Source organism: Aptenodytes patagonicus, chromosome 3 (genome assembly GCF_965638725.1).
Source record: "Aptenodytes patagonicus chromosome 3, bAptPat1.pri.cur, whole genome shotgun sequence".
Classification (NCBI taxonomy): domain Eukaryota; kingdom Metazoa; phylum Chordata; class Aves; order Sphenisciformes; family Spheniscidae; genus Aptenodytes; species Aptenodytes patagonicus.
In genome coordinates, this window is record NC_134951.1 from 84,706,471 (window position 1) to 84,730,057 (window position 23,587).

Sequence of the window (23,587 nt, forward strand, 5' to 3'; positions counted from 1 at the left end):
GCCCAGGACAGTGACAAAACTGTACCCGAAGTCTCACAGTGATGAGCAGGGAGGAGCAATACCTTAAGCAGATGCTGGGACCCGCTGCTCCACAGGATGGGCAAGCTGCTTATGTTTCACTGGTGCTGGAGGAGCGGGGGAGAAGTTCAACATCTTCCCCCCTCGCCTGCTTCTGGTTATGAAACCCTGCCACTTTGTGCCAACTCCAGCTCTCTAGACCCTTCAAAAGGCCAACTCAACTCTCCAAGATGGACAGAAAAAAAAATAAAGTTAATCTTGTCCTGTTGCTTCATTGACTTAATTATCTTATGGAATGGGCACCAGCACTGCTAACACAAGGGAGGAGAGGCAGGGAGAGCATCCCTCTTCCCCTCAGCAGCAACAAATAGGCTGGCTCACCTGGGCAGGGAGCTGCCACCTAGGAATCCACCTCACGTCCACTTCAAAAACAACTTGCTGGGCAGGAAGAAAGGTGGCACAAAAGTTGAGAGAAAAGCGTTTTGCAGAAGTGGTGCTCACCACGCAACCAGAGCACAACAGACTCTTGGTAATCATTTTCTAGCCCCCTTTTTACCACAACGCCCAGATTACTAAAGGTGAGGTTTAATTAATACAGATATGGCAGAAAACATGGGTATTTGCTACTTCCAGATCCTTTTTAATAAAAACCCCCCAAAAATCCTTGGATTAAAAACATCTGCTGGGACTTGAAATCAAGCAGGTCCCTCTTCCTGCATACAGAGCAACAACATGCTGCTGTGCTGCAAGAAATCAAATCAAATCAAAAGGGTATTTTGCCCCCATTCAGACAACCTCTTGGAGGGCTGTACAGAGAGAACATCTGTGGACTGACTTTATTCCCAATTTTTAAGCTTGATTACTAGCAGATCTTAAAATAGCTACTGGAGGTTAAGCTGTAAATAAAATGTGCAGTCTAACAAAAGATGCAACCCTGACATTTGTGCTCATTCTGTAATCATGGCTTATTATCCCAGACTATTTTTTTCAGTGGTTTCTATTCATTCTAAATCATTCTGTACAGGAACAAGCCCCTTGCTAGAGTGTTCTATAACAAGTTATATTGCTATGAAATTACTCACTGTATTTCAGGCTGGATGAGGACACAGGTGATGCATGCATGCAACTCAGGACCACATGAATTTTAGAGAGTATCTACATTTAATATACAGCTAAGTAAGGCAAAGTAGACGTTCGTATTTGCATACAAAAATATAACATTTTAAAATAACTAAGGTTATGGCAGTAACACCCCAGACAAGAACAGGACAATGCTCTATAGGACCCACCTTAAACAAGACAACAGTCCTTACCTCAAGCAGATTACAGCCTTTTAATCTCTCCCAGTATTCAGCTTCCTTTCCAAACGCACGCAGGCATCCTCTTGAAAACTCAGTATTTAAAATATGTTTTTGTTTATCCACAAAGAGGAAAGATTAAACATTCTCTTATAAAAGGGGTATAAATATATCTGGTTTTATGCAGTGATAGGCAAGCAGAGTAAACCCATGCGTAGAAACTGGCTAAAAAGCACAACCCGAGACTCCAGAAAATGAATTACACTGGACGGGAAACTTTTTTCATATATATACTTGGGTGTAAGGCAAAGGAAACAGTGGAGTCCTGGTCAGAAGTAATGCAAAATTTGCTGGATGGTTCATTCAGTCCAGATACTTATACTAAGTTTACTGAGAACAGTATGCACAGCAAACGTATAAGACTCTAGGAGGAGACATATGAGAGACACTTCTACATTTAACATTGGATTAGATTAAAAGCTTCTACTGCCAGAATTCTGTTATAGTTACCTTTTGGTATTACCTGTCGGCTCACAGGTGTCAAAGGGCATTTCAGATGGAGAATCCTCATTTGAGTTCTCAGATATAACCTGCAAATGCAAGGTTGTGTCTTTTTTTTTTTTTTTTACTGCAGTTTGACAGGGCCTTTTAATTTTTGCCAACCATAAATATTAAAGATCTATTTGCTTGATTTATTTTAGACTTTCTGAAAGGTGCCAACTAGCCACTGACTTCTGGCACACAGGGAGAGTAAATTTGCACCCAAGAACTCTCCTTTCCTACAGCCTGATAGGTAAAAATCTTCCCGTCAGTACAATTAAGAGTAGAAGTATTTAAATCTTCCCTATAAATGCTTCTGCAGGTTATGCTAGCTGAACACATCCTTGGAGCTAACTATAAAGCTAAGTTTCCTAGACCAGGAGCGAAGATCCTAGTCCTATATGCCACAGGGTGGGAAAGAAGGATGTGCCCCAAGAACTGACTTGAGGCGTCTCTGAAGCTGGACAAAACGTCAGAGATGAGATTTTTTTACCTCATTCATTCTCCTGCTTCCCATTTACCCTCCCGGAGAGCATCGTACCATCCCCTACCTGTTTGGCTTGCAGCCCACTTCTGCCAAGGTGAGCTTGTTACTCTCACAGCAGTAGAAGGATCTCGCCTTCACGGCTGTCCATCACCTACCATGGAGGATTTGCTCCCTCCCCAACTGTGCCGGTGCAAGTTCATTTGCAAGCTCTCTAAACTAGACCTGTGAAGTGTTTGCCCCCAAAATACCTTTCTTAAAAAAGTCTTTTTTTTGTTTTAAATACGGAGTATTGAAAGCTAGCTTCAAGTGCACCACAGACATCAGAATTACTACCCTGCACAATAGAGGGCAGAAAGACAACACGGGCAGATGAGGACAGGCACCCCAATCAACTACGAGAGCTGCCGCTGCAACCATCCTGCGGGCTGCAGGAGGCCCTGTCACGCTTGGCATAGCGGCTTCTGGCAGCAAGGAGAGGGACAGTGGGAGTGGCGAGAAGATTAGGCCTAATGGGGCAGGAGCGGGGTGCCTTGACAGAGTATTTACCGGTGACTACAGTCAGTGTTAACTCACTCCTCAATGTAAAGCAGCTTCTAAGATAAGACAATTTCCTCAAAGTTGTCATATTAATTTAAATGCAAACAAATCCTCTTTTCATAAATGCAAATATACACCCCCATATACACACTTTCAGAACAGGAACTTTATGAAACAACCAAGTGAACCGAAGCATTTGAAAACCACTTCAATCTACAAGCTCCAGGCAGACTTCTTGGTTTTACTCCGTTATATGAACCACCACACATTTATCTATAAAGCATTCTTCTTTATTTAAGTTAAACAATTTTTCAAGGATGGTTTCCATCTATAAAATGAACAAAGTACAAGCTCTGTACAGCAGACTTTTCAAACCAACTGAAAAAACAGTTTCCAAACTATGTTTTGAAAATCTGCAAAACAAACAATATCAACATTCTTGCTCTGAAGACGGTAAGAAACGTTCTCAGGAGACTCCATCACAATTTGCTTCAAGGGCTCTTAACTTATCTTTCAAACGGGAGAATTTCTTCAACATTAAAACCCCCTAAAATCACAGTAAGTAACTTTGGCACACTGTCATGTAAACATAACAAAAGGATACCACTTCTTGTCTGTTCTCTCAAAGAAAAGCAACGCTGTCCTTAGTGTACAGCTCCTATATTAAAACCCCTGTGCACAGCATCCATGGGGAATTAGTGAAAATTTTCCTACTTTATACGATAGCAGTTGACATTAAAGACTTAAGAGGTGGAATACGGATTTTTTTTTTTTTTTTTTTACCGGCAATTCTGATCCGGAGTCAAGAGGCAGGTCAGTATTCAGAGTTGCAACTGCTGATTTCAGTTAGTACTACCTTTACTATGATCAAAGTTGCAAATGGAAATGCCTCCGTGGTAGAAGCTGAGTGGTTGGGTTTTTTTTTTCTTTTAAGTTCTGTTTTTCAAAACCTCAAACAACTGTCTTGCTGCTGAGCCCAAATTTCAGCATTTATTTCCCAGAACATGAAGAAATCTACTGCTATGTTTCTGAATCACGTTCCTCAAGTTCTCAGCTAGGTTAAAAGGCTACAGATAGGGAAAGACTAAAAGCTGAAAAACAGTGTATCCACTGTATGGCCTCTAAAACAGGCAAGTTTTAGAGAAAGTGGACTGCGAAGAAGCAAAAAAAAAAGTATTAGTTATTCATAAAAACGTCAGATGATGGATGGGAGAAACTGGATTTAATGCCCCCATCCAAAAGGTATGCAGGTACTTGCAAGTCATAACTTCAGACACACAAGGTGTTTATGGGCACACTGACTGGCACAGTTAAAGCCATTTTGCCCAGAAGAGTACCATCTCTATCCCTAATGTATAGATGCAGCCAAAGGAAACTGAAGAATCGGGAACTAACTCTACTTCCAGGAACAAAGAAAGAGGGGAACTGTACCAGCATACTACAGTACAGCAGGTGTTTTTCATCTCCTTATGATCAACCCTTACATTTTTCCGAGATCCATCATCTTACCAAAACCACTTCCTGACACTGCATGTCTGCACTAATGTTTGTCAACGCTGCCTCGCTTATTAGTACTTATTTACCTTTCCTTTTCATTTTAAAAGGTCATCGAAGCATTTGCTTTTAATAAAAAAAGTATATAGTCTATGCAAACATAAGAAAGGACAGGTCAAAGTTGGGGTTAACTTTGACAGTATTATTTTAATATAAAAATGACATCAGCTAGACTGAAGCTGCAAAATGCACGGGTTCTATGGTTAAAAACACGTAGGATCTGCTGGTACCCAGGCTGATTCCCAGAGCCAAGCCTGAATCCATTCAAAAGCTCCATTTAAAGAAACAAAATGGAAGAAAATTCCCCAGTAGTAGGTCTATAAATTAAGCAAGTGCAATTCAGAGATATTACATAGCTGCTCATCCTTGCAAATTAAAATTCAGATCCTGTGCTGTCGACAGTGATGTTACTATGCTATCTTACTTCTACAACTCAAAAGGGGAGTTTGAGACAAAGAAGTTGTTCTCATTAGGGCCCAGAATAAAACTGTGCTGAACCCACACGGCTGCATGAAAGATCTGCACTGTTTATATAATTTTGTAACAAAGGAAGAAGTATTTTAAAGACAAAGTACTACAGAAATGATCAACACAAATATCAAGTACAAGTTTAACGTTATCCAGAGCACGTCATAAATTTCCAAGTTGGAATAAACAATCCGAGCAATCATCTGTGCAGATGCATTGGCTTATTCTGCTATTCTGTTTCTCCTCCTGAGTGTGACGATCTCCAGTGAGGGTGAAGTGTTAAGAAGTAGATCCAGTTTGCAAAGCAAAAGCATCCAGTGTTAGCACGGACATCATACTCAGCAGCACAAAATCCGCACCTTCATAAAGTTTCACTCTCCTCGCATTCCAATCCAATTTCTGGTTATACATACGTCAATCACTTCGTTGATAATTATAGGATGATGAAAACTGATATAAATCGTTGGGAGCTGACAATATATATACTTTTATATATTTATATTTAGAGTCCATCATAGAAAAGTTCATATTCAAATTACCAAGTACACACAGGAGAAAAAACCCCTTCAAAACGACACTTCTGTTTCTGGAAATGACAAACCGTGATTTCTATGCAAATGGAGATTTCAAACGACCTTCTCCTAGCAATTTTTCCCACCCTCCCCTCCCACACCCTGTTCCCCACAGGTGTTTCTTCAGATCCTTTTTTTATCATACATCGGTTGTTCCTAGAGTTAATTATCTGCTGTGCAAGTACATAACTGAAGACAGAAAGGAACCGTTGAAGTCTTCACACCAAGAAGGAATTGTGCTGCAGTCACGTTCAGCGACATCTTTGCAGTGCTCCAAGTCCCCTCGATCCCTGGTGTCTGCTTCAGCACTCTCCTACTTTCAGATAAAGGTGGAATACTGAGGTATATAAGTTCCGTGGAAAGTTTTAAGAAATACATCAGTAATTCAATCAAAACTTTGCCCAACGTCTATGAATCAAAACAGCATTTTGCTTGTAAGTCCTTCTACTGCTGCAGATTAAGTGTGAATTTCCACTGTTGTGACAAAGAAGGACTGCAGATCTCAACGGTGAGACCACCATTTTTGGCATTTCGGCTGTCTAGACAGAGGTTGCTGCCAACGTGCCTCAGTTTAGAATTGCTTTCAATTTGTTCCCATTTCTGGAAGAGAAAATACAGTTACTGAGCTGGAAAAGCAGGAAAAAGATGAGTTCTACATCCTGTCTTTCACAGTCTTCATAAGCTTCCCTAGCTTGTGCTTGGGAAAGCTGCGAAAACTGCAATAACAGTATGCGGTTTAGATGATCCTTGAATAAGAGTAAATAAATTATGGCAAGCCTTGCCAAGACAACTGTTCTTTCAGCTAACACACTACAACAGATACAGAATACACCAAATCATTTTCCCCTACTTCAGCACTTCTCAAATATGCTGTCACGCCACATTACCTGTGTGAAACCTTCAGTCTGAAGAAAAAAAAATAAAAATCACAAAACCCATCCACATATCACTACAATTCTGAACATAGAGAAGCAAGAAGCACAATCACTGAAGACAACTTTACAGAAATCCAGAAATCTGTCAGACACCTTTCAATTATACAGAAGACAACCAGTCAATCTGTGCTGTCAGAAGCTCTTTGCCCAGGGTGGTACCAAGGATCGAGTAAATCCCGATTACAGGATGGTAAAAAAAGTTTTTTCTGTTGTATTTCTAACATATTGTGCCTTTAAACCTTATCAAGAAAATCTTGCTTCCCTTTTCTGAAAAGTGGCAAGCATATTCTTCCTTCATCAAGGAACAGCGTTTTAGTTACCTGTCTGCAAAAACTGATACACAGAAGCAAGGAAGCTGGCAGACGATCAGAACTGATGACTTAGCAGAAAGAGATGAATTGTTATATGACTAGATCAAAAAGATGGCATGACCCTGCAAATGTGATTTTCCTCAGGCATGGGGAATAGATGAAGTTACAATGCTGCATTAATAAAAATGCATTGAAGGAGTCTAGTGCTGTTATAAACAGGTCACAGCTGAAAAGAAGAAAGGAAAGCCAAACCACACTCAGAAGACACAGACTACATAATCTTCAAACTTCACTAAAGAAGGCCTTTCAAAAATACACTGTGGAATATATATTCTATTTCAGAAAACAGACGTGGCAGTTGAAGACTGTTAGACATCAACGCTGTTGGGTGACACCTTATGTAAGGCCAGTGTTGGGATAAAAGATTGGCACTGGCCTATGAAAAGAAAAAAGCTCAGTACACAAGCTTATTCCCGCTGCTCTGCCCAGACGTCATGCATCCTAACTTTAAACACACAAAGAACAGTGAGACAGAGGGAAGAGCAGAACGGATAGCAGATACGATTACCAGTACACGTTCTTGCATTCTCATTCACAACCCTTGTTTTCCCACTGTTTGCAGAGTGCAGTCGCGACACACTAACCTGTCTGCTGTCGTTTTCCCTACAGCCCTGAAGTTTTATTAGGGAGCCGGGTGCTCTGTCCACAACAGTAAGGCACAAATCCATATGTTTCACCGACTTGTCCTTTGTTAAGGCCCATTCCTAGAAAAAGGAAGGAAAAGAAGTGTATAAAATTGTGTATACTAACATATGCACAAGGTGCACATGCCATCTCTACATATATAGCACAGGTTAAAATCCTGTAAATGGCTACGTATGAGCATTCAAACAGTTCATTGCTTCCCATGGAGCAGGAGAGGAAAAAAGGTGTGTCTCAAACACAGTCTGCTTCAGTATCCCCGAGTCAGCTCAGGGGATACCGGGCTGGCTGTTTGCTCCCTCTGCTGGCTTTACACAAGTACAACGAGCAGTCACACAGGTCCTCAGGTTTAAAATATTTGTGCAAATATTCGCCCAGCTATATTTTTATCTATCTATCTATGTCTATGTGTGTGTATTACACACCCCTCATATCTTCTGTGTAGGAGAGATTTATATATATGTAAAAATACATATAATTGTATATATAAAAACCCTAATAGCTTGGGCTGCAGTATCCCTGGCCACCCTACCCACACACTAAACAAAGCATATGTACCGCAGCGAGGAAACAGTAGTTCTTAACATGATAGAGACCACCAGAAAGCAATACACAAGCGAGCCAAACTCAAGGGTAGAGGGAGAATCCAAGGCGTGATGTACAACAGAATTTCTTTTAAATGCATACTTAAGTATGCAACTTCCTAAATAGAGAGCAAAGAAAAGCCGTTCTGTATGTACTGTTGCCCAGCTTGTTTGATTTCAGCATCCTTCTACGCAGGGCCTGATCTCGCACTGATGTTCAGATTCTCTCCATGCCTTTCTCCCCAAAGTTTGGCCTTCAGGATCCAGATTGGTCTTCATTTGTCTAATTATCCTTTGAGGAAGGAAGCTGATCTATCAACTAAAGCCACGCTAATTATCCAAATCATGCTCGTCGCTACTTAAAAAGGCACAATTAGCTTTCCTCCAACAACTAAAGAGGATTCAGAGTTGTGTAATACACAGGACCAAGCCTGGCTACATTTAAATGTTATTTTACAAGCAATGAGTGTTTCAGAAAGAAATTAAATGACTAATCCCATCCCATTTTTTAAAATTTATTTTCTGATACCATAACTGAATTTTTGGCTTGCATAATCACTTTTAAACTCAGCAGATTTAACAATGATTAAACTCCTTTGAGAACAGATGCTCAGGAAACAATCAGAACTTCTATCCCACGCGATTACAAGTAATCGCCATCGTACAGGTAGCAAGCCATTAGATGGGTACCATATTATGCAAGTACTAGAATAATGACAACTATGCAAAACAAAGCAAAGGCAGGAGAACTCTGTGTATCCCTTTACTTGTTTCCCAAACCCGTAAGCTGAAAACTTTTCCTTTCTCTCTCAATATGTAAAATATTTTCCACTATGTTAATCTCAGATGACAGCAAAATTGCTTGCCTTCTCAGTTCTGTCCAGTTTGTAAGATGTCAACAAGTATCATTAATAGCCACTTTTAACAACTTAAGGAATTAAGTTATTTTCAGAGCTTATCAGGAATCACAAATGCCCCTGAAAAAGATAGCCCTCTTATAAGATTTATACTGAATAGTGACAGTTGAAAATACTACCAGGGAGGTGGTAAAACTTCTGTTTGAGAACCCTGCAGTCAGAGAAAGTTAGAGCCTTGAAAATATTGCTTTATACATCTTCACCCTTCCATCAGAAGGCTGGAAGAGCCCCAGACACAACAGCAATCACGCAAGTAATTAACACATCTAAAAGCCAAAGGTACTGCTCCACAAAAGCTCCAAGCTCTGCTGCTGGAGACATCGACGTGATGGCCCTTCATGGTACGAAAGAGCGTATAGATGCTTTCCTCCAGTGATCAGGAACTATGACTAGCTATAACGGAGATAAGATTAAACAAGTTCCACTACACCAGAAAAGAAGAAAAATTGCAAGCAGTGTATGTGCTTAGGGCACAGGCTGGAAATAGGACAGCTCTGCGTAACAATTTGAAAATCAGGACATCTGAAAAAAACCTGTGTCATAAGTCAGAAATAAAAAGTTAGTAGACCACCACTAACCTGAAACCTTCCCCTTGCACCTAAGTGCATTTGGCTTTACCTTTAGCTTCTTATCATAATCCTACATATTTGTATATAATTGTCAAATACACCACAATTTCTTCAGCTCTTTAGAGGTGCACATCTACCTTTTTAATCACTGAATTCCACCAACCCATTGGGAGGGGCGGAAATCCCATTTTGACTTAAATTTTGCCTTTTGTGTTGAGCGTAAGCCAGAGTACACTCTTCAAATTACAGGAGAAGGTCTCCACAGCCTATAATATCTGAGTACTCTTAATCCCACACCCGCCCCAAACCCCTCTTGATAAGAATAGGTCCAAAACACATAGTACGGATTTAAAGACTCTGGTTTGTTCCCTATCCCTCTTCTCCCATGCTGAGCTCATTCTGTTCATTCCCTCCAATCCAATATTAATTCTGCTTGGACATAAAACTTGGGTTTGACCCGTTCTGCCTCTTAAACTGTCTGAATGTCCTCTCCCAGGGACCTGTTCAGAGCAAGCGTATATTAGTTTGCCAAGGTCAGCTTCACAGAAGAAACTACACAGAAAAGAGGGTCAAATTCAGGGGAGGAGAGTTTGAAAGCAGCAGCTAACTTTGTGTATCCACAGAGAATACACAACATCACCAGAAACTTCCAAGATTTCTTAACCAAGGCAATTCTGGCACATCCACCCTTTCTCCTAAAAAACACTGTGATGTTCTGAAAGATGCGTGTGCTTTCATAAAGGTAACAGAAAAAGCCTCCCCAGATACATTCTCTTTAATGATAGGGAAGAGAGGCATATCTCAGATGTATGATGGCAATGCATTCAAATCAACATGATACATCTTCCAGGAAGTAACTTCTTTACTTCAGGCTTCATCTGATTTTAGGGTTTTCTCCTTCTAATTTAAATCAGAGAGCAAAATTCTGATACTCATTCAACACTAGATTTGTAATTGGTCAGCCTCCTATTTTAACAGATGTACTCGAAGTATTAATCTTACATTTGATTTCTAGCCAGGTTGATTCTGAAAAGAAATTAGTGACAAAGCAGCACACAAAATAGCGTGCACGTATGCATATATTTCGTGAACGATAACTAAGTCACAACTGCATAAATAGATTCTTTGACATAATTAATGCTCTCATTTACAGATTTGACACATTTGCAATTAGTTTACGAGTAGGATTAGAAAGGATTTGTTGAAACATTCCCTTTACTGTGAGTGATAAGATATGACATTTAGGCACCTCTGTTTTCCAGAAGAGCCAAACGGGGATTTAAGACAGTTTTTTTTTTATATATACCCTGCTACTGCAAATTGGAAATGACTAATAGGGCATCACAGTAAAGCATTCTTCTATTTTGCTGACCTTAGGCCATATGCTTAATACAACCCAAATCTTTTCTTAAGTAAAAATCCCTCCCAAAAAATCAAATATACCAATTCACTGAAAAAAGTTTTCTATACAAGTATAAAACTCCTGGGAAGGAAGTTACTGTCCTCTAGTGTAAAAGCAAATATTAATAGAGACAAAGAAAGGGGATAATCTGATGCACACTGAATGAATCTCTGGGTTCAGATTCTAATCCTGAAGACGTGAAATTATATTTGAGGGAGAAGTTATTTAGCCAATTTGTTATAACAACTGATCTGCTGATTTGGGTTCATCTTCCTATCACCAGTTCACAGTACCTGCTTGAGTTAAAAAGCATCACTTTTTTTTTTCTTTTAATTAAAGATCACATACTGTGGAAAAAAAATTAATGGCATACAGACCTGGTTTCCCCCGGCATTATGACATTCATAAACTCCAACAACGCCATCTGCAAAATGGCCCAAAGTATCAAGGCAATTGGTACCCTGCTGCAAAGCCCCAAAAGCTATATCTTGATGATCAGGTACCCTAAAATAAAACCAGAAATATCTGCTTAGTTCAGTTTATTTATTTATTTATTTTTAACTCCTTGTCTTTACTCAGAGTATTTTTAAGATGACAGGTTAAAGATGAGTGATGACTACTATCTGGAAATATCAATCATCTTCTGAGGAGGGAAGGCAATTATCTGATCATGAACTGATCAAACATGAGTAAACTTGCAAGCTTAGGACAGAATACAAAAAGATTTGTACCAGAGAATGAGGATGAACATACAAACTCAGCACAACAAACAAATTAAAGATGATTTAACATCATCATTTAAGGTCACTCAAGCTTAATGCTATCAGTTAAGGTCATCAAACCCTCTTGTTTTTTCAGCCAAGCTAGCTTGTGGCAGAAATATGACATTCTACATTTTTCCCAGACTGTTTTTACTTAACTGTTAGAAAAGGGTTTAGGAATTAAAAAAAAAAAAAAAATCAATGTTTTGCTGGTATCTATTTTCTGATGGTTGCACATAAAGTGCGCTCATATAGTATGGAAATGCCTAGGCAAACCCATTCAACAAGTACAGTTGTGGGGTAGAGACCATGAGTTCATGTCAAACAGTAAAGCAAGGGCGTACTACCTCCTTTTAAAACTTCAGACTGTAATATGAGTATAATAATTCAAGCCAGCAGAATGAGCACATGAGAGGTGACACAGAGTAAGGTGACATTACACTTAAGTAATGCTTAGGGAAGCACATTTTCCAGGAGAGCTTGCACGATATATTTTTTCTGACAAATTAAACAAAAATAAATTTATTTTCTCTTAGAAGTGCCAGAAAGAACTTCCTCAGCATCATCCTGCTTTATGAGACTGTTTATTATGTGTGGTTCTGTACGTTTCACTAGGGCTGTAATGGCTGGTGCTTTTGCAAACACTGTATGCCACTAGCAGTTACCCGACTCTACTGACATGAAGTGCCCCCAGGAAAAAATCAAGTATTCTTATAAGCCACACAGAGTATCTTACCATTACACTACCAATATTAGGTTGACAGCAGACAAACTAGTTTATAGACTCAAATCTGACAGATATACTTATTAACAGGTTATTGAACAAAAGTCTTTTTATCCTTTCAAAAAGCGATTACAATATTTCTCTTTGAGGATTTTTCATTAGTTAGGATGCATTCATGTTACAGAAACTGTTAGCAGCTTCTTAGAGTCTTAGGCATCTACCCTTGCCTGCCAAATACGCAAGGTTCTCTTGTCTGCTGACTGCCGTTACTCGTACTGCACTGAGAAGCAGTCTAGTCTCCTCACTCAACTAGGCACGTGCTTAGGTGAAGGCAAAAGCTTTAAAGGGATGACAACAGGATACAGAACAGTGCACTTTTGAGCAAACGGCTTGTGTAGGAGATACAGGCTCATAAGTTGAGTCCTTTGGACACTGTTCTCTAAAATACCTGCTACTGCAGCTGCAGTTGCGGTAAAAAGGAAAAGCAGCTTACTAGGGAAAAAAGGCTCTTTAGGAATAGAACCAATAAAAAACAACAGCAAATAAGCCCACATGAGGCATTGCTTTCACAAATAAATTCAAAACACATCCTTTACATCCAAAGGAAGGAGAAAGGGAAACGGATGATTTCTAGGGAGGCCAAAAAAGAGAACTCCATACTATCTCCAATTCAGCCAAAACTCACCGTAACTCAGGATAAACATTTTCAAGATACCACTTGAAGGGTTTGCAGCTAAGTCTCTTTCTGAGTTCCATTCGGCTTTGAATACTAGAGGGGAAAAAAAGGAGCAGTTTTCAAAGTCAGGCTGCTGTCTTCATATATGTTAAGGAATACACAAAAAACTCAAGAATAGTAGAACTATATCTTAAAGAGGTAACACATGAGAGCTAGGACTGCTTTCGCCTCAGAAGGTGCTGTCTCATGAAGAATAAATGAAGAGGGCAAAAAAGCACTTGTGACTTACTTGCCATAAGGTACATTCCTGGCTGAAGGCACTGCTGCGTAATAGAAATTTTTATACTCATCCATCCAGACTTCTGCTGCCCTGCGTGTATTTCTAGGGACAACCATATGAAACACATAGGTTATATTTTCTCTAGCTGCAATTAAAACCATGTCATTTATCCTTGGGTTGATTTTAATCCTTCATAGTACTACATAGTCAGCTGCCTCAAGCCAGGCAGAAGATTCCCTATTAAAGACCCAAGTAACAGAAAACCATTAGAGAGTAACACAACTGAAATCAATGCATTTAGAATGAAATTTATGTCTTTTCCACACTCGTCACTGCTTCAGGTTTTCATCCAGAGTTTAATACACATCTCGGAGTTCTTTCTGCAGACTTCATGGAAGTTGTTAGGTGGTTGTTTGTTTTGTTGGGTTTTTTCCCTTTTTATAAGAGTAACTTGACAGAAGCCAAATTCAGTGAGTGTTCACCTGGACAAGCAAGCTAATTGGAAACTTAAAAATCTCAACAATTGGCAATATTTAATAATGTCTTTTACCTTTCTGAAAACAGATATGCTAACATAGGCAAGACATATTTTCAGTCTTCATCCTATTCGTACCAACAGAGCACTCAAAGTTCCAAAAAGACATAAGCTGTTGTGACATTTAAGGCTACGAACCAAGCGAGTCTGCTGTAGCTGAGGTAACAGAGGAGAACCAGTAATTAGAAAGTATTATTAATGCTTTAAAATTCAAGAGAGATTAATTATTGCAATAAATGTGAAAAACACTAACCCAAAATTCTCTACTTCTAATCAAACACATCTCTAAGATTCCTGTATTTATGTAACCAGTGTCTTTAAATTTCCTTTTGGACTGCAAGAGGGTAATGTCTTTTTCCATCCCCTGGCTTCCATGTAAAACTCATTTACTTCTATTGTTTGTAATTTTACGCCTAGAAAATTAAGTCTTATTTCACTTGCAACTGCCATGCTCTGAAGCTTATTTTACCTTTGGCAGTAAGTTCATCTAAAGCAACTGGAGAAAACTCAGTCAGCCAATAACTTCTTTAATATGATTTTCCAATTCAAAAGACAAAAAATGGTCAGGATAAAGTGAGTTGTTCTTGCAGGTCGCTGAGAAGGAAGGACGTGAGGAAGAAAAAAAAGAGTCACAAGACCTCAATCATTTTTTGTTTGAGGACTTATTTTTCCTTGCAAAGATTCCTTTAAATTTTTTGTAAGCAAAATCCCATTCAATCCAGATTAGAGAGCTATTTCAGTTTACCTTCACTTGCAGTCTCTCAGGCCTGTGTGAGTGTCAGCCAGCCACTCGGCACCTGCCCCTGTTGCTTGCTCAGTGATCAGCTTGGCTGCCCACAGGCCAAACAGATTTTGGTGGTGGGAGAGGAACTATTCGGTTTGCCAGGGTTTAACGACTCCAAAGGCACTTTCAAGGCCAGAATGCATGCCTGCATCATGCTTCCCCGTACTCAGGGATGAACCGTTCAAGGCTTAGTGCGACATGAATATGGAAACTGCGTAGATGCTGAGAACTGCCTAAACTAATAAGACTCCAAAGAAGGCAGGGTACTGAGGAACACAGCGTAGGGTCCACTCAGCACTTAACGCTTGGCCACAGTTAACGAAACCTAGCCATCAGAGGTAGCTTTGCATGGAGTAGACTGGGGTCTGCAAGGTTTATTAGCTCATCTGAAGCGGTGTATTAAGGCAGTGCATACTGGTCTAACAAATCCTGCCAGACACAGGCTGTATCTGCCCACACCACACAGCCAGGATGTGGTCTCCCCTCTCATGAAACAGGACGCCCAGTCTCTCATCCAGAATCACCAATTTGTTTTGGCTGCCAAAAGGCAATGCATACTGACTAGTCAGCTAAGAATAGGACACTTACCCAGAGCGCTCCAGAACAAATTGCATACAGTCACGGGACAGCTAACAAATCCTGACTGCAAGACCAGCACAGATTCCATGCACCAAGTTTCTTGGCACCGTGGTCCTACACATATCTGATAATACCTGTATTACAAGGGTATCCCATTACCTTAGGTTTCTCATTCTCTCATTGCTAAAGTTGATTTTAAGGCATTGTTATATTGGTTTGACACCCAAGAAAGCTGACTGAGGAGGAAACCTTCAAACATACAGCAACTTGTCAACCCTGCTTTTAAGTGATATGCAACTTTTCTAGGTTAATTCAAAAATAATTCCAATGAAACAAAGAATTTTAAGGACATTTCAGAATTTGAGACAGCTGGACAGCTAAGGACAAAGGTAATAAACCACTTGCAGGGAAAGGCAGATCTGGAAAGGGACATAAGTACCCAAGACGCTAGTTTGCAGGCTTCAGCTGTCCTCACCATTCAAGTGCATGTGAGATCTCTTTTCAAAGTCATTTTGAACACAAATGACTGGAAAACACAATGTGACTTTAAAAAAACCTGCCATAGTAATTGTCAGGACATTCGAGTGATCAAATCACAATGATGATTTGACTTCACAACAAAATCCAAAAGCTTTAATCCCAGTACGAATGAAGAATCTTCAACCCCTGCTAATACGATGCATTTCTGATGTCTGCTGTATCCTTGCATGCATACAGCCACACCCTTTTCCTACTTTTCAGTTGAGCTATGTTTAAGTACCGATTTAATATCACAACAAAAGCAGCATCTTGGCAACAGCCCAAAGATCGAAAAGCTGCAAAGGAGTGGGAAAACGCCACAATTTATATATTTATTTATTTTTATTAACCATACTCCTTGTTATGACATTGTCATTTTAAAACCTACCGTGAAACTAACACAGTTGCATCCTAAGCCTACGTGATACAGTTTAATTGGTAGATCCTTCTACCCTCCTGATGCACACTATAAATACTGGAATAGAGATGTGATGCATTAAGAGATGATATTTCATTGCTAGCTTTTGTTTTCCCATAAGTACTATTATTCTACAGTGAAAAAATGAATAAAATACAGCTCTCAAAGAATAGAGGACCAGAAAAATCCCTACTATAACTACTGGAAGAAACAGGACTGTGACTTTATTTTAGCAGACTATTAAATTCATTAGAGTCATCTTGGTGACATAACCAGAGTGGAAGAGAAGAATTACACCCCTAAGGAGGTTCCTCAGTCTAAGGTGAAACACAAGTCTAAATATATCGGCAGCTTAGAACATTCTTATGAGTGTAAGTACATCTGTGCTCTCTGTGTTGCTTCATGTTACACAGAGTTTGGGCTCCATATCCCTTCAAGGATAAATAAACAATTTTATTTGCAGCTCTTAACCCACAGAACCTTTAGCCGAGGCTTGTACTTCTTCAGCCCCCTGAGCATCAAGTCCAATTCTCTAAACCAAAACCTCCAGTGATTCTTCAGCTACAACTGATAGAGCCTTGGTCAAAACGTCTACCATACACTCATGCAATACCTTCATGCACATTACTTAAACACTAGGAACATGAATCAGCATTGCTATTCTCATTCTACAGAGGAGAACCTAAGGAAATAGCTCAGTATTTCAACTACCGCCTTATATTGAATCGACAGTAAAATTAACAGGCATATAAATCTAAACCCTTAATACTTAGGTCTTAGGTCTATAGAAAAAGCATTTTTAAACATAGCACAGGAAAGGCAAACATGACATAGAATGAAGTTGCCAACAGACTGGCACAAATGCCAGAATCAGGCTACATAATCATTTGTATATCACATACCGATCACGTATTAACAAAAACCAAGCAGAGCATATTCATAACTTAAGTGTATTCTGGCTCTTAGTGAATGATGAAACTGTTTCTATAAAATGAAGATTTATGAGACAGTTCTGAAAATAAAGCCTTCTTTAAAACCAGATAAACACAAATTTCTCAAAGTTGATAGACTGCCAAGCTAAACATTTCCTTCTTTTCCAGATTCTCAGGCTGTGTCTACTAGAAGTTTCCCTTTTTCAACTCTCAGGTTTTTCTCTCAATCTGTGTAGTTGCCTCAAAATCATTAATTTCCTTTTAATTAATATTTTTCCATGCCAGATAATATTGCAAATATTTCTAAAGAAAAGATCCTTAAAATGAAATTACTGCCACCTGCTGATCATCTGAAGAAATCCAAATCATTGCTATTTAGCTGAAGACTTGACTTAACAGTTACCTTGCAAACACGGTACCACTCCCACCGGGAAACGTGTAAGGATGCTGTTTGCGGAATACGTGACCCACTCTGCTGCAAGGGATGATTTCTAGGCTCCCACCGCATTGCCAAACTCTGAATGAGATCTCTGAAATAAAAACATGAATGAAAGACCAACATCACAAAATACTTTAATTTTGTAGTATACTATTTACAGAGAAGGCGTTCATTGACTGTTGCTGAGAAGATCAATAAGAGAGTTTTCTGAGAAATTCCAGGATAAACAGAGGCATATCTGAGCATTTATTATTCTCCAAGCTCAAGAGAAATAATCATATTAACTTGGAAGCAAAACTGTACGCCTTCTCTTATCTGAGGTTACCAGCATTCCCCAAATTCATAAACCATGCTGCAATTTGCTAGAGTAAGTTAGGTCTACATGTACCATTACTGTGCTTTATCTAAAGGGTAAGCAACAGTTGATACACTTAACAGATAAATTAATGATCTAGCTTATAATAAAATTTTTCAGCTAAAGATGGAATAACACAGTGGACAAAATCAAGGTATTGATAAAACAATCAATAGATTCGAGCTGCTAACTTACTATAGCAGATAACCGAACACTCCCAAACACTGGCTGCGGAAGGAGTTAAATCAAGTCAATCTTGATTTGAAGACAGACCAAATAAAGATGCAACTTCTGTAAACTGAGGGTTATGGACAGTACCCTTCTAAGCCAATCTAGAAACACGCATGTCAAACATTCTTCAGTTACATGAGATTATGTTACACCTCTCAATAACAGATTTGCTCTTTTTTATTGTAGTGTGTCACCGATATAGAAGACAGGGAATGTCTTACCCGCCCCCTGATTTTAGCAAAATTATTAAGAAAAGCCTAGGTTTTCAAATTAGACCCAAACTTTCTAATGGTCCATCCAGTTCTCCAGTGTACTCTGATCCTCCTATGCTTTTCAAAAAGCATTTTAAAGATTCTGAGAATTAGAGTTTACAAATTCAAGACAAGCCTGAATAAACCTTGATCCATGTTTTGTACAGCAAGTGCGTGTTATCAGTCACATTTAGCAACAATCTGAAAATGCACCATATCTTCATGGTAAGAGCTGTCTCTTGGCTAATTTAGGCAAAATACTACAGGCCCATCTTGAAATTTGTGAAGTTGAGACTATAGTAACATGGGAACAAAATCTCATATAACAGTTGCTCTGTATATGCTTGAAGGAAAAATTGTAAGTTTTATAAAGCATAAATCTAACGTACAGAATTATTTTGCAAGTCCATCTAGCAGGTTATTTGCATGTAACATCAAGCTGCTGACCCAGAGATATGCTTGAGAGTAAAGAGGCCTGACGAGTGTGCATGTTAAATTTTAAACTGAATATCACAGATTTCTCGTATCTGGTGCATGTGTCATTTATTGCCAAGTAAATCATACGCCACGTGATTTTTACTCGTCTTCCGTGAGTCTGGCAGCTGCGAACAAATCATTAACTGTCTGCTGTAGTGACTGACTTTGCCTTTTCAGGGAGCAGAGAAAAGGCACCCCAAAATCTCCATCTCCTCCTTCCTGTGAAGAAGGGGGAACAGAATGCAGCAGGAGCAACATAAACAGCTTTTTGCATGCAGTCTTCTCCTTGAGTAAGGAGCTGTTGCTTGTGCCCTTTCCTGCTATCAAGGCCTCAATTATCAAAGCATAAAAGCAGCTGCTAAATTTTCAGAAAAAACTCAGTTGCTCAAGTACATGCTTGCAGCTAATCAGATATTTAAGTGCCCTAGGGGCAAGAGAGGTTTTCAGAGTGAATGCGAGTATTGCTGTAGTAAGTTTATCCAATGACTTTCCAGGACATTTAAAAAATGAAAAATGATGATATTCATATCAATAAAATTTATCAATATACAGCCAAAATAGTGAGAAAACAGAAACACAGAAAGTAATTGTTCAAAGTACGTAAGAGATTTCTTCGAGTATTGCACAGGAAGGTCAGAGACTGGACTGTAAGGATGCCTCTTCCAGCCTTTAAGTTCCTTACAAGAGTGTTAAACATTTGGTTACCGTGCCTCCATACTTAGTGTGTTGTATACAGCAGACATTTCCTTGTAGGCCAAGCATATGCTCAATGCATATGCAAATTTCAGTAACTCAAAATACTCACGGGTTTTTACAAGTTCAAGGTATTTTAGGATTTTGCAGCTAACACGTGTAGTAGAGAAGTTTCTATCCTTAGAACTGGTCCTAAAACACACTACTTAGGATGTGAGATGCATCTCTACCCTGAAAAACTAAATTACTGACAGAATGAAAGTCTTATGAAGTTGTAGAGTTCTGCTCCTCCAAATCTTTTTTGTTGTAATACAAATATACCGGTCTTAACTGGAGAAAAAAAACTTTGTACAATACTGTAATGCAAAGAGACAAAAAAAACCCTACTAAAGCCAGACCTAACCACCAGGTCAAAGAAGAAATGGCTAAAGCACAAGTTCTCTCAGTCCCTCCTCCCTCTTCTCTAAATCCCACTCACTTAAACATCTGAAAATAAGGAATTAAAGTAAAAATGCCTTCTCAACCATAATTATCTCATAGGGCTAAAGTAGGGGTATAAAATTAAGAAAACTCACTAAGTTTAGATGCCAGGCAGCATAGTATTATTAATGTTAAATAGATTATTCTTCAGTCAGCTAAGTTTTAACTGATTTCTTATGATGTATCTAAGAACATTATACTCATGAACTCCTGTGTTCTACTTTTCACGATTAAACTTCAGCAACGCCTTAAAACATGCCTTAAATTGCCAGCATTTAAACATTATTGTATTTTAATCAATAACTTTAGATGAAGATGTGACTCTCAAACAAGATAGGAAATTACTTTCAAAAATGCTATCTACATCCTGTAATTTTTTATCAGCCAACTTCCATTACAAAAAAATTTCACTGCTTAACAAACAAATACTTTTATTGTCTCATATTTAGCATATAATTCCTACCTTGTTTTAATTCTTTCATTGAAAGAAACCTTTTGTATTTTGCCACTAATGCATGCGAAGTTTTAACTCTGGTTTTAACCCTCTTTGCACAAAATCGGGAAGATCATGGCTCCGTGACAGTAAAGGCAATGATGAAACCTGCTTTCTTTCAAGACTGATCCGAAGGTAACAATATACATACCTAAGTTTTCTCCACCCCAAACATCCATCATCATGTCATACTTCCCTAGTTCTTCAAAATAGGATTTGTCCATCACAAATAACCCACCGGCTATCATGGGTGTCCTAAACAGACAAGAAAAATTAAATTAAATACGTACAGAACCATGAGCCAGGAGGAAACTATTATTTGCACCTCAAGGTTAATACCTCCTTGAAAAATTTGCAATGCTTTCGAATGCAACTAATTTTGCATCTATCACTTCAGATGTTGTCTGCACACATTTCTATGGCATATATAGTGCTATGACCACCTTCTGAGGCAGTTTCCAAATCTCCATTTGGCTCTGTTCTGGTTTTAGCTGGGGCAGAGTTAATGTTCTTCACAGTAGCTGGTATGGGGCTGTGTTTTGGATTTGTGCTGGAAACAGTGCTGATAACACAGGGATGTTTTTGTTACTGCTGAGCAGTGCTTACACACAGTCAAGGCCTTTTCTGCTCCTCACCCCACCCCACCAGCTTACACACAGTCAAGGCCTTTTCTGCTCCCCACCCCACCCCAGGCTGGGGGTGCACAAGAAGTTGGGAGGGGGCACAGCCAGGACAGCTGACCCCAGCTGACCAAAGGGATATCCCACACCATATGACGTCATGCTCAGCATCTAGAGCTGGGGGAAGAAGGAAGGAAGGGGGGGACATTCAGTGTGATGGCGTTTGTCTTCCCAAGTAACATGCGTGATGGAGCCCTGCTTTCCTGGAGATGGCTGAACACCTGCCGGCCGATGGGAAGGAGGGAATGAATTCCTTGTTTTGCTTTGCTTGCACGCGCAGCTTTTGCTTTACCTATTAAACTGTCTTTATCTCAACCCATGAGTTTTTTCAGTTTTACCCTTCTGATTCTCTCCCCCATCCCACTGAGGGGGAGTGAGCGAGCGGCTGCGTGGTGCTTAGTTGCCAGCTGTGGTTAAACCACGACAGGCTCACAAGTTCCTTGTGTAAAGGGTGGTAATTTGTGCCAGCAATAAAACATTAAAACTGACGCTGTAGTTTTAGCCCTCAAAACATACCAACTTTAAACAAAGTGACATCTACTTTTTGTTAAGGGTAAATAATCTACCAGTGTGCTTTAAAGTATTTTTTTAAAACACACTTTATTTCTGAGAGTCTAATAATGCTACATAAATATGAATGAAGTTTCAATATTAATGAAAGCTATAGAAAAGATTCCCTTTCAGACTCAGAGAAGATGATTTCTAACTTTGTTTAGTTGCAAACTAGAATCTATTAGAGGGAGAAGTGGTGGTACAGACATACTTTATGGGAGCAACTGGATTTCCTTGCCGTGCTCTTCTTTGCTCTGGTGTCATGTAATCCCACTTGAACACCAGGTTCCAATCAAAGCCTTCAAGAAGAAAATATTAGAGAGTAGGATGTTAAAGAGACTATGGTCATCATTCAATTTGTAGTAACATAATGTTGACTGAAAACACTGGGAACTGTAATTTAAATCAAAAATTTAAACTTGTACAAACTTCTGGGTAGAAAACAAACAAGTAGGAGTCCAGATGAAAGGTAAAGTTGTTGACAGGACAATTAAAAAAAAGTAATCTCAAACAGAAAATAACTTTTATTTCTCTTGTTGCCATCTATTACACAAAGTAAGAAACGCAGTCAACAAGTGACAAAGCAAAAGCCTTATATATGAATCCAACATCTCATATTCTTACATCAAATAGAACATCATATGAAGATCTTCCAGCCATTACAAATGCTCCTAACAGTCTTTACCATACACTTGCATTTCAACTCTTATCAAATGATCACATATTTATGTTTACACAGGCTTTATGCAGTACTCTTGGATCTCCTCTATCAGCAGGAGTTCCCTATCATGAAGGTGTCAACAGGCTATGTAGCTCCCACTTGTCTTACTAACATTCATTTAACTTCCTCCTTTCCCACTGCATGCTTGTAAGTGCAACATTTTTTAAACCTGAGGCAAGCGCTAGAGTGCCAAAATCTTACTTCCCTTATGTATGAACATTTATGTTTGTACACACAGCAACAGCTGGTCTGGTCCTTTTGTGAGTTAGGCACAGAAGCACATAAAGATCACTAGAATAGACAAGACCAATAGGTCACCTACAGCAGCTTTCTACCTCACAACCGTTTGAACTACCTCCTTTAGCAACAATACACAGCTGGTATAAGACAAACTTCCTACAGGAAACTCTTTCGTAACAGTTTTTGAGCTGGGTTATGCCCATAAGCATGAACATCTATTAAAAAACTACACAAGGTCCATAGCCCTCTCCCAGTACACCTAGCAAATCAGCCTTATACGGACTGCCTGCTGCCAAACACATTTAGATCCTATGAGGTCATGTAAATGAACGATTTCCAGATTTCTGGTGCACAGATGTCAATAGTTTTCTTTCTCCAGCATAAAGATAAAGCAATTACTTTGTGGGGAAGTGTGGGAAAAGCTAAGGTAAACAGACAACAATTACAGTCCTACAAACTGTCTGCATCCATAAACATGCACAGTAATGATTGATGCGGAGAGTTGAAAACTAAACAGTTTTCATTTTAACTCACAAGATATTTATCACAGACACGCAACACAGAAATTATCCTGAACAGTCTTTACAGCATGCATACCAACTCTTTCTCTCCATGTTTGAGTATTTCATGAAGTGTTGCACTGTAAAAATTAAAGACCGTCTAACTACTCCAAAACTCCAAGTAGCAAAACAGTAAAATGGCTTCAATCTATACTACTGCAAAGCCTCCAGCATGAAAAATAAGATGAGCTCCAATATTTCCATGCAGTTAAAAAGTCGCATTTCATCATACGTACCCAGCAAAATTACTTGCATCTGGGAGAACTTGAAAAAACCTACTGTTCTCCGGCAGAAGCTGTAGAGATAGAGTTAC

At 39.2% G+C, this 23,587-nt stretch overlaps 1 protein-coding gene across 1 annotated transcript in view; it reads right to left on the reverse strand.

The window, feature by feature from the left end:
* Positions 1–5,584: 5,584 nt before the first annotated feature.
* GALNT2 (polypeptide N-acetylgalactosaminyltransferase 2) overlaps positions 5,585–23,587 on the reverse strand; it is a 100,759-nt gene continuing 82,756 nt past the window's right edge. The window contains exons 9-16 of the mRNA XM_076334087.1: positions 21,965–22,052; positions 20,673–20,776; positions 17,506–17,632; positions 13,345–13,437; positions 13,065–13,148; positions 11,272–11,398; positions 7,365–7,484; positions 5,585–6,074 (exon numbers count right to left, since the gene is read on the reverse strand). Of these exons, the coding sequence (XP_076190202.1) occupies positions 5,919–6,074; positions 7,365–7,484; positions 11,272–11,398; positions 13,065–13,148; positions 13,345–13,437; positions 17,506–17,632; positions 20,673–20,776; positions 21,965–22,052 (899 nt within the window). The 3' untranslated portion in view covers positions 5,585–5,918. The remainder of the gene's footprint in view (positions 6,075–7,364; positions 7,485–11,271; positions 11,399–13,064; positions 13,149–13,344; positions 13,438–17,505; positions 17,633–20,672; positions 20,777–21,964; positions 22,053–23,587) is intronic.